At 33.8% G+C, this 15,193-nt stretch overlaps 1 protein-coding gene across 1 annotated transcript; it reads right to left on the reverse strand.

Annotated features, from left to right (window-relative positions):
- Positions 1–242: 242 nt before the first annotated feature.
- Positions 243–15,151, reverse strand: LOC132551334 (leucine-rich repeat-containing protein 45-like). Its single transcript, XM_060215469.1, has 18 exons — positions 15,086–15,151; positions 13,818–13,910; positions 13,351–13,496; positions 13,153–13,214; positions 12,162–12,232; positions 11,672–11,850; positions 11,201–11,329; positions 10,464–10,576; positions 9,250–9,308; positions 8,857–8,934; positions 5,941–6,076; positions 5,488–5,565; positions 3,699–3,810; positions 3,400–3,470; positions 2,800–2,985; positions 2,452–2,625; positions 1,939–2,086; positions 243–1,606 (listed from the first exon to the last, which is right to left on the reverse strand). Exons 2-18 carry the CDS (start codon positions 13,901–13,903, stop codon positions 1,428–1,430), a joined length of 2,007 nt encoding a protein of 668 aa, XP_060071452.1. The 5' UTR covers positions 13,904–13,910; positions 15,086–15,151; the 3' UTR covers positions 243–1,427.
- Positions 15,152–15,193: the final 42 nt, after the last annotated feature.

Consider the following 15,193-nt stretch of genomic DNA (forward strand, 5'->3'; position numbering starts at 1 on the left):
TATAACACAGCTGAAAATTATTGACAGTGTCTTGTTACCAATTTTGTAATATCTATTGTCTCCTGAAAGACTATAATGTTTCATCATATGTTGTGATACAAACATTCATTGTTTAAATGTGGTGGCAAATCATTTCATGCCAACTAAACTAGAATATACATGTCATAAGAAAATATGATAGTTATATAGAGTGTAAAATTACTGACTTTTAGGTAGAAAAAGAAAAACAATGTAATGTTGACTCTATAGAAAATGCTGTTTTAAACACTTGTCATTTTCATTGAGATCTGTCTTTATTTCATGATATTAAATGAATAATTATAAAGGAATATTTTATACTGTGGTAATAAATCTTTATATCAAAATTAATCAGGCTTTGTATTTTCTTATTCCATATTAATGAAGCAATAGATACCAGCTTTGATAATTTGAACAGTTTTCCAAAAATTGTACGTGTGTAACCAGTGTTAAAGATGTCACAAAAAGCATGCAGATCCTCATTATGGGTTCTGCTGACCTGCTTCAATAGGACATTTAAAACAATAAGAAGAACTTATCTCAAATTTACCTGTCTTAGTGTTATACTTTGTGAAAAGATAAAAAAATAATTGCATAATTTACACAAGTTGTGTGATGCATTATGCAGTTTGAATTCCTAAGACAAGGTTTTTCCAGCTTGAGTGTGAAGTGGAGCTGTAGTGCTGTAGAGAAGCACTAGGGAAAAAAAAGAATAAAAATACTCAATGAACATTTTATTTTTTTAAGAAAGATGCATTTTGTATTACTACTATGACCAAGTATTACGAAACACTAAAAACTATTCTACAATTGAAATAATTTATCATATCACAGCTGTTTTACACAAAGCTACACAAGAATGGACAACAGATACACCTGTCCATTTATAATCAATTATAGCACAGAGCTACACATGAATGGTCTAGACAGTCACAAGTAGCATAACACCATGATATACATTACAAAACATTCACAGCTCTTTGATAAAAGAGTGGCAGTCTTCATTGTTTCATATTTAAACTTATTGATGCACTGCATCCAGGTCATGTTTGTTGTTTACTAACTTGACCTAAAAAAATAAAAAGTAATGGTCTGGCAACACATGGACTTGCTAAAAGCACTTCATTCTTTCGCGACACACAGCATATTTTTATGACAATCAACTGGTGACCAAAGTTCAACCCACACATCAGCAATCCACTTTACATGTTTTGATATCACAGTGAAGTACTCTATATTTCATGACACTTTGTTGTACAATGTGTCGGGTCAAAGATATGTTGAGTATGACTCCCAGCTGGTCTTTGGAATATCCTGTCATTGAGGGTCACATGATGCTGTTTACTAAATTGATACCGGTCCGAGAAAGTCCCCTGGACGTTGTTTACTAGTTTTATATCAGTGCCCTATCAGTGAGCTGGTACTTTGTTGACATAATTCATGATAGCATTTTGTAACACTTGAGCTCGTTGGCTTTCTTCCTCTCGTATACCGTTGAGTTCTGCCTCCCTTGATTTTAACCTTCTTTTCAAATCCTCAGTCTCCAAGTCCTTTTCTTCCAGAAGTTGTCTGTGTCTGAGAAGTTGTTCTGGAAGTAAATATTGAATTTTTAGACACATGATCTGGTAATGCCTTGACTGAAGTATAGAATGCAGTGATATACCAGTAAAGCTGAAGGAAACAGCCTCAACATAGCTCTGATAATCTACAAAGTACATAATTATACAGAACAACTAACGTCCTTATAATTTGAGAAGTTTAATTAAAAGAGGATAACCAGTTTGAAATTGGCTGGTCTATAAATATTAGTCTGTAGTTTGTGATCTTTAGTGTACATCTATACTGACAGGACCGTACCTGTATATATTACATGTCTATATTGCTGGTGGTGTGAGATTTAATCAGCCCCTATACACTTACCTGACATCTTTCTGTCAGCTTCCCCCAGTTGCTCCCTGAGTTCGGCCTGGATTTTCCTCTCCCCATCAAGCTTAGTGAGTGTTTGATTCAAGTCTATCTTTACCTTACCCACTTCAGACAGTGTTGTCGTGTTCTTTTCAGATAACTCCTGTGGATTGGTGAACAAAGCCATTTTTATTTTTATTCATTTCATGAAATTTATCCATTCCAATATTTTTCTGTCCTAGCCAATATGATGGTTTCATAACGATCCATGAAGAATTAGAAAGACATTAGCTTATAGAGACAAAACATATGATGTTACAGAATGCCTCTATCTCTGGTTATAATAAAGCATCTGAACATATGAAGTGTCCCAAAATATCTAAATCTATTTGGAATAATGGGTATTGTCTGTGTTAATCCATTTAAATGCCTTTAACAGTAGTAGTCTATAAAACTAAATTTAAGAAAGGTAGTATTCAGGCCACAGAGTCACTTTTATCTTGTATTGTGATACTGTGTATCACTCACCTGCTGAAGCTCTTCCACCCGCCTTTTCATCAGTTCAAGCTCCATGGTGAGCGAGCTGTTTTTGGACTGTAGTTCCGATGCTTGGCCTGACATCTGGTTACACCGTGATTGGAGCTCATCTTTAAGGTGCATCTCCAGCTTCAGCTTTTCCTCCATATGTTGTTGACGAAGATCCTTCAATTAGAGTCAGTCAATAAACTGTTTTAGTTAATAATGAGTTACCTCCCTTCCCACCCAAAAAAGAACATGATTACCCCCGCCCCTTACTCTCAAAACAATGTACAACTATATTATTTCTCTAGGATATAAAAAAAGGCCTCAAGTAAATTGGATGTTAATCTGTCATACCTCCTCACTTAGGAGTTTCTGTTTAGCGAGACTGAGCTGTTCCTCATGGTGAAGTTTGTTGTTCATATTTGCGTTTTTGTGTTTACTGATCTCCTCCTCTAAGGCCAGTCTTGTCATCTCCAGCTTCTGAATCCTTTCACGCAGGGCACTCTCTGTTTCCTCAGCCTCTTGTCGTACTCTTGCCACCTGTACAAGGAGACATGATCAATGTTACCTTCCACATTTGTTATTTACAGTGCACCCGACCACTAACAAACCTTAAACGTTACAAATTCATAAAAATAGTTTCAATTTAAATAATTACCAACAATTCTAAGTTGACAAGATAAAATTTGTCCATGGATCCTTAAGACATAAAATTAAATCAATCTCTGCCCTGCCCACTACAACTGGATTTTTCAGGAGATCTACCTGCTCACAGCCCTGATATCCCTTTTTAGTTAGTTAGTTACAGGTTTTATGTGTCCGTGATCCCTCCCGTTTCTGGATATCATCTAAGTGATGAACGTCAGTGTTCTTGCAATATGAACCACAGTACCCCAAGTCGAGCTCTACAGAATTTCAACAACACAGTCTGGCTAATACACATTGATAGTTTACCTCTTTTTGTCTGATCTGCTCTGCATCTCTTAAATCATCCTTATGTCGTATCCGTTCTTGTTGTAGACGCTCTGCAAACATTGAAAGACGTTTATCATTTTGATTTCTATACAATACAAAGATGTTTATAATCATCAAAGAAATGTGAGTTCTTTTCTCTGAATCTCACACCTTCATGCCTCTGCTTACTTTTTTTTCTGTTGTCTATGTAAACAAACATGATCTGTGTCCCATGTAACTTATAAATGTGACCTTAACCTTTTTTTCTTTATTCATTGTGTCAAATTTTAAATGTTTACCATCAAAATGTGTTCCTTTCAGTTTCAATTCTGCTGTTAAGTGTGTAATTTGTTCCTTCAACTCAAATATTTGATCTTGCTGTAGCCGACATTTCCTTTCTGCATCCTCCAACTGAGAACAAATCAAGGGGAGATCATTTATAGAAAGATATCACTCTCTGGACACAAAGGGCAAATCATTATACAAAGATATCGCTATCTGGACACTTCAGTTCACAAAAAATATCACTCCCTGGACACCAAGGGCAAATCATTATACAAAGATATCACTCCCTGGACACTTCAGTTCACAAAAAATATCACTCCCTGGACATCAAGGACAAATCATTGTACAAAGATATCACTCCCTGGACACCAAGGGCAAATCATTATACAAAGATATCACTCCCTGGACATCAAGGGCAAATCATTGTACAAAGATATCACTCCCTGGACACCAAGGGCAAATCATTATACAAAGATATCACTCCCTGGACACCAAGGGCAAATCATTATACAAAGATATCACTCCCTGGACACCAAGGGCAAATCATTATACAAAAGATATCACTCCCTGGACACCAAGGGCAAATCATTATACAAAGATATCACTCCCTGGACACAAAGGGCAAATCATTATACAAAGATATCACTCCCTGGACACCAAGGGCAAATCATTATACAAAGATATCGCTATCTGGACACCAAGGGTAAACCATTATACAAAGATATCACTCCCTGGACACCAAGGGCAAATCATTATACAAAGATATTGCTATCTGGACACTGCAGTTCACAAAAAATATCACTCCCTGGACACAAAGGGCAAATCATTATACAAAGATATCACTCCCTGGACACCAAGGGCAAATCATTATACAAAGATATCGTTATCTGGACACCAAGGGCAAATCATTATACAAAGATATCACTCCCTGGACACTGCAGTTCACAAAAAATATCACTCCCTGGACATCAAGGGTAAATCATTATACAAAGATATCGCTATCTGGACACTTCAGTTCACAAAAAAATCACTCCCTGGACACCAAGGGCAAATCATTATACAAAGATATCACTCCCTGGACACAAAGGGCAAATCATTATACAAAGATATCACTCCCTGGACACAAAGGGCAAATCATTATACAAAGATATCATTCCCTGGACACAAAGGGCAAATCATTATACAAAGATATTGCTATCTGGACACTGCAGTTCACAAAAAATATCACTCCCTGGACACAAAGGGCAAATCATTATACAAAGATATCACTCCCTGGACACCAAGGGCAAATCATTATACAAAGATATCACTCCCTGGACACCAAGGGCAAATCATTATACAAAGATATCACTCCCTGGACACTGCAGTTCACAAAAAATATCACTCCCTGGACATCAAGGGTAAATCATTATACAAAGATATCGCTATCTGGACACTTCAGTTCACAAAAAATATCACTCCCTGGACACCAAGGGCAAATCATTATACAAAAGATATCACTCCCTGGACACCAAGGGCAAATCATTATACAAAAGATATCACTCCCTGGACACCAAGGGCAAATCATTATACAAAGATATCACTCCCTGGACACAAAGGGCAAATCATTATACAAAGATATCACTCCCTGGACACCAAGGGCAAATCATTATACAAAGATATCACTCCCTGGACATCAAGGGCAAATCATTATACAAAGATATCACTCCCTGGACACTTGTATCCAGGAAATATACTGTATTTTCCTTTACACTCATTACTTTTATTCACACAAAAAAAGTATACAATAAAGTATAAACATACCTTTGTCTCTAACTGGATATTCTTGTCATGTGCCACAGACACCTCCTTGTAGAGTTTTGCCTCAGTAACTGAACGATCCTGAAACAATGAGAACATTTTTTTTTTCTTAAAACCTCAAATTTTACAAGGATATTTAAATGATGATGGGTCAAGCAAATGACTTTTAATGTTGACCCTATAACATACATATCAGTTAAATGGATTTCCCCAAGTAGACATAAACTAGAAGTGTAATATAATGGCTAACTAAACACCCCTCCCCAGTAAAATTCCTTTCAATAATACCAAAACAAAGGTGGTCATGACACCCTGGCAAATCACATCTATAAAATAAAAACCGACACAACCAAACAGCTACCCAATTTACCAATATTCACATAAGTACTAGGCAAATAGTCAAATCAAAATACAAGTCTGAATTGTGTAAATTTGTTATCATGACATCAAACTCACCTCCTGGTATCTGCGTAGATCCTCCTGGTGGCCACCCACCTTATCTGATAACTCCTGTTTTAGTTTGCTTATTAGCATAGAGTAATCATTACATTTCTGTTCTGTAAGGGCAAGTTCAGACTCTGTCATGGCAAGTCTAGATTTAACAGAGCAAGAAACACATAATGATATAAGATTTAAATGACAACTTCAGGAAACTGAAGAAATTTGAAGTCATGGTTTTACACACATTAATCAGCATATGTACAGTATAGTTCCTGATAGCTGAATAGGCAAGTAGCACAAGTAGGAGTATAGTGTATTAGTGTACTGATTAGAAGTATAGTGTACTAGTGTACTGATTAGAAGTATAGTGTACTAGTGTACTAGTGTACTGATTAGAAGTATAGTGTATCAGTGTACTGATTAGAAGTATAGTGTATCAGTGTATTGATTAGAAGTATAGTGTATCAGTGTATTGATTAGAAGTATAGTGTATTAGTGTACTGATTAGAAGTATAGTGTATTAGTGTACTGATTAGAAGTATAGTGTCCTAGTGTACTAGTGTACTGATTAGAAGTATAGTGTATTAGTGTATTGATAAGAAGTATAGTGTATTAGTGTACTGATTAGAAGTATAGTGTACTAGTGTACTGATTAGAAGTATAGTGTACTAGTGTACTGATTAGAAGTATAGTGTATCAGTGTACTGATTAGAAGTATAGTGTACTAGTGTACTGATTAGAAGTATAGTGTATTAGTGTACTAGTGTACTGATTAGAAGTATAGTGTATTAGTGTACTAGTGTACTGATTAGAAGTATAGTGTACTAGTGTACTGATTAGTAAGTATAGTGTGATTAGAAGTATAGTGTATTAGTGTACTGATTAGAAGTATAGTGTACTGATTAGAAGTATAGTGTACTAGTGTACTGATTAGAAGTATAGTGTACTAGTGTACTGATTAGAAGTATAGTGTACTAGTGTACTGTACTAGTGTACTGATTAGAAGTATAGTGTACTAGTGTACTGATTAGAAGTATAGTGTACTAGTGTACTGATTAGAAGTATAGTGTACTAGTGTACTGATTAGAAGTATAGTGTACTAGTGTAGAAGTGTACTGATTAGTGTAAGATTAGAAGTATAGTGTACTAGTGTACTGATTAGAAGTATAGTGTATTAGTGTACTGATAAGAAGTATAGTGTACTAGTGTACTGTTAGAAGTAAAGTGTACTAGTGTACTAGTGTACTGATTAGAAGTATAGTGTCCTAGTGTACTAGTGTACTGATTAGAAGTATAGTGTCCTAGTGTACTAGTGTACTGATTAGAAGTATAGTGTACTAGTGTACTGATTAGAAGTATAGTGTATTAGTGTACTGATTAGAAGTATAGTGTACTAGTGTACTGATTAGAAGTATAGTGTCCTAGTGTACTAGTGTACTGATTAGAAGTATAGTGTCCTAGTGTACTAGTGTACTGATTAGAAGTATAGTGTCCTAGTGTACTAGTGTACTGATTAGAAGTATAGTGTCCTAGTGTACTAGTGTACTGATTAGAAGTATAGTGTACTAGTGTACTGATTAGAAGTATAGTGTACTAGTGTAATGATTAGAAGTATAGTGTACTAGTGTACTGATTAGATTTATAGTGTCCTAGTGTACTGATTAGAAGTATATAGTGTAGTATAGTGTATAGTACTGATTAGAAGTATAGTGTATTAGTGTACTGATTAGAAGTATAGTGTATTAGTGTACTGATAAGAAGTATAGTGTATTAGTGTATAGTGTACTGATTAGAAGTATAGTGTACTAGTGTACTGATTAGAAGTATAGTGTATTAGTGTACTGATAAGAAGTATAGTGTACTAGTGTACTGATTAGAAGTATAGTGTACTAGTGTACTGATTAGAAGTATAGTGTATTAGTGTACTGATTAGAAGTATAGTGTATTAGTGTACTGTACTGATTAGAAGTATAGTGTACTAGTGTACTGATTAGAAGTATAGTGTATTAGTGTACTGATTAGAAGTATAGTGTACTAGTGTACTGATTAGAAGTATAGTGTATTAGTGTACTGATTAGAAGTATAGTGTATTAGTGTACTAGTGTACTGATTAGAAGTATAGTGTACTAGTGTACTGATTAGAAGTATAGTGTATTAGTGTACTAGTGTACTGATTAGAAGTATAGTGTACTAGTGTACTGATTAGAAGTATAGTGTATTAGTGTACTAGTGTACTGATTAGAAGTATAGTGTATTAGTGTACTGATTAGAAGTATAGTGTACTAGTGTACTGATTAGAAGTATAGTGTATTAGTGTACTAGTGTACTGATTAGAAGTATAGTGTACTAGTGTACTGATTAGAAGTATAGTGTACTAGTGTACTGATTAGAAGTATAGTGTACTAGTGTACTGATTAGAAGTATAGTGTATTAGTGTATTGATAAGAAGTATAGTGTATTAGTGTACTGATTAGAAGTATAGTGTATTAGTGTACTGATTAGAAGTATAGTGTACTAGTGTACTAGTGTACTGATTAGAAGTATAGTGTATCAGTGTACTGATTAGAAGTATAGTGTACTAGTGTACTGATTAGAAGTATAGTGTATTAGTGTACTAGTGTACTGATTAGAAGTATAGTGTACTAGTGTACTGATTAGAAGTATAGTGTACTAGTGTACTGATTAGAAGTAAAGTGTACTAGTGTACTGATTAGAAGTATAGTGTATTAGTGTACTGATTAGAAGTATAGTGTACTAGTGTACTGATTAGAAGTATAGTGTATTAGTGTATTGATAAGAAGTATAGTGTATTAGTGTACTGAATGGAAGTATAGAAGTAAAGTGTATTAGGGTATTCAGTGTAAGGGTATTGATAGGAAGTATAATGTACTAATTGTTATTATACTAAACAAATAAGATCTTATCACTTACTTAGAAGCTACAGAGTTAAACGAAGCTTTCCTTTCTTCCAGGGCTTCGTGTAGATTGGTGATTTTATCAGCTGAAGACCTGATCAATAAGAACAAGACGAATTAATTGGTTACTGATACATGTAATAAAGATCTTTCTCTTTTAATCTGAATCATGATTTCAACCTGATTTTATCAGACAAAACAAAACTCAATTCCATTCATTTATATCATAAGTCAATAGTATCTACGTAGAATAGAATGTGCATGTTTCAGAAATTTCATTAACCTTATATTTTATAAATACACATATACACCTGTCTTTCCATGATTATTTAGTTATATTTGAAGCATTTGGCACTCATGAGTAAAATGCTTATATATGAGTAACTATAATTGTTTTACAACAGTTTACCTTTTGGATCGGCGTAGCAGCTCTTCTTGTTTGTCTATAGTATCCATGAGGTCATTCATCTATGAGAATTGTAAGGTCAAAGGTAAAAAGTCAATCGAAAACTCAAACATTAAAACCACACATTTATTATGTTTTTATCAAATGAAGCTTTTCTATCAAATAATTCACTATCATTTGATCCAACATGAAAAACGAGGAGCAAAACAGAGGTCAAGTCAGCCTTACCAGGAAGTGTACAACACTTCTTACCACCTGTAATGTCTTGTCATGTTCCTACCTGTAATGACTTGTCATGTTCCTACCTGTAATGACTTGTCATGTTCCTACCTGTAATGACTTGTCATATTTATACCTGTAATGACTTGTCGTGTTCCTACCTGTAATGACTTGTCATGTTCCTACCTGTAATCCTACCTGTAATGACTTGTCATGTTCCTACCTGTAATGACTTGTCATATTTATACCTGTAATGACTTGTCGTGTTCCTACCTGTAATGACTTGTCGTGTTCCTACCTGTAATGACTTGTCATGTTCCTACCTGTAATGACTTGTCATATTTATACCTGTAATGACTTGTCATGTTCCTACCTGTAATGACATGTCATGTTCCTACCTGTAATGACTTGTCATGTTTATACCTGTAATGACTTGTCATGTTCCTACCTGTAATGACATGTCATGTTACTACCTGTAATGACATGTCATGTTCCTACCTGTAATGACTTGTCATGTTCCTATCTGTAATGACATGTCATATTTATACCTGTAATGACATGTCATGTTCCTACCTGTAATGACTTGTCATTTTCCTACCTGTAATGACATGTCATATTTATACCTGTAATGATATGTCATGTTCCTACCTGTAATGACTTGTCGTGTTCCTACCTGTAATGACTTGTTGTGTTCCTCCCTGTAATGACTTGTCGTGTTCCTACATGTAATGACTTGTCATGTTCCTACCTGTAATGACTTGTCATGTTCCTCCCTGTAATGACTTGTCATGTTCCTACCTGTAATGACTTGTCGTGTTCCTACCTGTAATGACTTGTCATGTTCCTCCCTGTAATGACTTGTCGTGTTCCTACCTGTAATGACTTGTCGTGTTCCTACCTGTAATGACTTGTCGTGTTCCTACCTGTAATGACTTGTCGTGTTCCTCCCTGTAATGACTTGTCGTGTTCCTACCTGTAATGACTTGTCGTGTTCCTACCTGTAATGACTTGTCATGTTCCATTTGTTTCATATGCTTGGACATCATTGTGATCTTTTTACTGTATTCTCCTGTTACTAAAGCACGGTCCTCGTTCTGACTTATGGCTGTTTCTACAACACAATACACTTGAAATGAACAAATGAAAATGCATTCATTTTGAGCTCAACAATTAAACAAATATTGTGAGTGAGGTTGGAGTGGGCAAATAAAGTTAACCTGGCAATGGCAGCATCAAATTTTAAAATATTTCAAAAGTTTTTGAGCAAATTCCTCAAGCTGTAATGGATCACCACCATCGAGCTGTTAGTTATAGAATTGTCTATTCATATTTTCTATATTAATGAGCCCAAAATGGACCAACTTTACATTGTTCAGCAAATGTTAAATTAAATTTCATTACATATCACAGAGTTGCTCTGATGAAATGTATAATTTATAACTTAAAAGTTTTCTTAACCTGAAGATTCAAGTTCTTTTTTTTAAAAAGACAGAAAATGCTATTATTTAACCAGACACCTGTAGAAACATTTTTGTGATTTTGTGATTGATAACTAATAAATCTTTCATTTAATTTTCTCATCTAAGAAAAAGTGCCTTTCCCTATATTATATATATTTGTTGTTTTTTGTGTTGATATCTATTATTATAGAAAACTGAAAACAATTTCTTATGTAATATAGTCCAGAATTTAACCTGTTTAACCATTTGTCTACATCTTGAGTGTAATGGCTTACCAATAGACTTTAAGATATCTACAGGGATGTTGTTGCCAGCTAGCTCCATTCTACACAGGGTTTTATTAGTTTGTAACATTTCTAGTAAAGCACGGCCTCCCAACAGCCCAACATTGTTCCATCGTAAGTCTGAAAAAATTAACTTGTACTTATAAATAAAGGTATAGAAACACGTTTGGATTGTTCATCCTATTCGAAAGAGCTGGTATTGTAATATTTTGCTTTTTGAAATAAAACTACTTTTTACTAAAACTGAATAATTTTAAAGAAAACCAAACAATCTTGTAATTTACATACAAATGTACTTTATACATCTATGGAAGATATACTGATAAATAGTGAGATATAAAATTGTTTGATTATATACTATTGAAATAAACAATAATCTTATACACTAAATATATCAATTTCTGAGTAAATGTAAAACAAATTACAAACTGAACGGTAAGTACCAACTAATATTGTCCTTACCCAGAGATCTTAGCGTGCTGTTCCTCTTGAGCCCTGCAGCAAGCTCTATGGCTCCGTCATGATTGATCTGGTTGTTCCTGATGTCTAGAGCCTGGAGACTATCATTGGAACCTACTCCCTCACAAAACAGAGCAAAGGAGTTGTCCAGCATCCCCAAGGCATTCCATTCCAGACACAAGCTGTGTACAAAAATAATTGGACTAGTTTGACAATCCACCAGAAATAAGTAACAATACTGTATATCATTTCCACTAAACACTTAAGTTTTAAACTGTCTTACCAGTACCCAAAATATTTGTAAATACGAAAATGAAAGTCCTTGTTACCATCAGTTTTTTAAACAAATGATCCAGCATCACCATGTACCTTTTCTTGTTCTAAAATGTTTTGACAGTAATATTTAACTACAAAGTTATCATCATTAGTCTCTATCTTATATTGAGAAAAATAAACTATTCTACTCAGTAAAGATGTAAGCTTTGTAGTATACCTAAGGAGGGTGTGGTTGTGACGCAGCATCTTTCCAAGGAAGTCCACACCTGTTCCACGGATGTTGTTTCCCTAGAAGATAAAAGTATTTACTAGTTGGATGTTCTCTTTGATACTTTTTCAAATCTCAATTTTATGAATTAATTAGTTTACTGAAATAAATATTTCTGGATAACTGGGTATGCAAAATGAGATAATAAAATCACAATGGCAGATGGTATAAATGAAACCACAACACAGTATCTCTTTATACATTAGCAAAAAGGAACATTTGTGCTGATAACCAACTACTTTATCTATAGCATGTTTATATATCTTAGAATGAATAAGATCGTTTCTCAAAATTCCTGTCAGTTTTTAATTCATTAATTAAAACACAAGAATGACCCTTTTGTGTCCATGCTTCTCCATTATCAGGATTAAGTAAAAATTTAAGTGGAGAGAAATTCAGCTAAACAGAAATTTTAAACTTTAAAACGGCTCAATTAATTAACAAAGTCAAAATAAATTTAAAGTGAATTTCTTAATTTTAATATGTGTTGGAGAAGTTATATACTGATATAAGTATCTATTATTCCATGTTTTGTTGACAGCGTTCAAGGTTTTCCATAATAGCCGGTCGCCAGTCAATTTGACCGGTTACTTTGATCATTTGGCCACCTACACCAATCCAGTTCCGTAATAATGTTCCGTACACGACTACATGTACACGGCAGGCCAGCCTCCTACTTTCACTACACAGCCTACTACTAACAAAATTATGGAAAACCCTGAGCATTTGTACTTAAGAGAGAAACTGAACTAACTGCAAAACTTATACAAACAACTTTATCAACAAGTGACATAATTTATTCATGATTTCACAAAGTAATATCACAGGAGTTTCATACAATACTGATGTCATGACTATTACATGGCACAACTTACTTATGTGATAAAATCCTTTCTTTAGTCTCAGTCCTGGTAAGTACATATATAAATAAAAATCTCACCTTCATGTCAAGTTTTTTACAGTAGTTGTTTGTGGAAAATCCATAAGCTAATCCTTTTACACCTGTAAATTAAGATGATATCACATAAAACACTACTTCAATTGGTACTATATTACCTTGGTATTTCAAAATTTTCAATTTATTTTCAACATAACATTTGATGGTATTTTATCAATATATGAGTATAATGTTTCATACCATCTTCACTAAGCATACAATCAGCAAACTTGATTTCTCTGAAATTTTTGTCTGTGGCAATTGTTTTCCCAAGGGCGTGGCATGTTTTAGCTGATAAACTGTTTGTTGACAGATCTAACACATGTTTTCCTTTCCCGCCTTCAAAACTACAAAAGAAATAATCCTTGTAACCATTTTATATCATTCAATGGCTTTATATGTTTGTAAAAAACATCATATTACAAGTTATGGAAGGTAAGTTCTACAGGGATACTCTGTTTCATCCTCTTTGAACTAACGATTATCATAATTGTGTGATTGGGCTTTCGATGTCAATAATGATTCCATCTTTCATTCTGTAATCCATAATCCAAAATAATCCTACTAATTTCAAAGTGTTTACAATGTTACACACATGGTATTTATTTGTATATAAATAACAAAACACCTAGCATGTTCAAAAGACTTGTACATTCAACATTTCTTACCTTTTTAATTGGGTTAAAACACAATCCTGGGGTTCAATGTGACTTTCTTTACAAAGGCGCTGGAATACATGTCTGAAGCTCTCCATACTTCCACTGTGTGACACAAGAGAATAAATTTTGTGTTTAATAATTGGCTTCTGTCCATTTGAGACATATAGTTATGTCACTTAGTCAATAGCTTCTTGGATAATGTTTTGACTGCAAGAAATCATTGACAACTACAAACATGCTAAACTTGTCACATAACAGTAAACCCTTGACACTAATGATACATTCTTCTTTGGAATTAGACCAAACTGAGGTAACATGTTTGGAGGATATAAATGGTAATACTTGTAATCAGTAAAGATTTTAACCCTCATTATTGTATAAATTTGTCAAAATTTCCAAAATAATAAGCAAAACAATTTTTCATAATAACTTGCTGTTCACTTGTTTGTGAATAGTGCAATGGTTGGAACTGTCTTGTTGCAAAGACAGCTCAAAGTTAAACATTGCCTTCATAGAATCTAAAATAGTGTGCAACCTATATATGATTTTAGCTAAAGGTTGTCACTTCTTTGATGTACCATGTAAAGTATTAAAAATGTTACAAAATATCATGTCAAATAAAACATCACAATTAAGATACCTATACTCCATCAACTCCAACATAAAAGATGACTGTTATTTATAGATTTCACTAATGACAATGGAAACAAATATAAGAAATTATTAGCAATTTCCTTGCCTCTAGATGGAAAGAGAGTTTTGTCATACCATTTTTTTACCATTAATTTCGATGCTTATTAATTATACAACTAAAACTTGACAATTAATTGCAGTAAAATTCGATTTCATAGAAAACTAAAATCACTATGATATAATTTTAAAGAAAAAGTAAAAAGAATATATCGTAAATCAAAGAAATATAGCTGGCTGTTTAAGGGTCATAAAAACTCAATGTATTTATTACACAGACCAGGACCGTTATAACAGTGTTTTTATTCGTACAGTATTCTAAACCTGCACATACAACTATATAATATATAAAATATATGTATTGACAATAACTTCTTGTTATCTGACCGAGAACTAGAGAGTAGGTCCCAAAGTAAGCAGATCATAAACATAAACAATCGAGTTGACCGTGTTGTGTTCAGACTTGCAGTTTACAATTAAATGTTATTTTACTCCAAAACAAATAACTTTAACATCAAGGTATGTTCCTAAAAGGGAAATCGAAGTTTCATAATTTCATTGTCAATATATACATTGCATTCATTTACCTGGTTATCGCGAAATGCTCTACAAATAAAATGTCACTGCAACAGTTTTCCTTTCATACCGCCATTTTGAAACTTTTTGTTGCTATTCTCCGAAGTCCCAGAAATGTT

Source organism: Ylistrum balloti, unplaced genomic scaffold (assembly GCF_031769215.1).
Source record: "Ylistrum balloti isolate Yb309-2 unplaced genomic scaffold, AGI_CSIRO_Ybal_v1 Utg370196, whole genome shotgun sequence".
NCBI classification, from domain to species: domain Eukaryota; kingdom Metazoa; phylum Mollusca; class Bivalvia; order Pectinida; family Pectinidae; genus Ylistrum; species Ylistrum balloti.

What these genes read in the sequence shown, in the direction of transcription:
- LOC132551334 (XM_060215469.1), bottom strand. Translation starts at nt 13,903, where the DNA reads ATGGAGAGCTTCAGACATGTATTCCAGCGCCTTTGTAAAGAAAGTCAC. An exon ending in GTAAAAAACTTGACATGAAG is followed by an intron (nt 12,233 to 13,152) that starts GTGAGATTTTTA and finishes TTTATCTTCTAG; the next exon opens with GGAAACAACATCCGTGGAAC. An exon ending in CACAACCACACCCTCCTTAG is followed by an intron (nt 11,851 to 12,161) that starts GTATACTACAAA and finishes TTTTGTACACAG; the next exon opens with CTTGTGTCTGGAATGGAATG.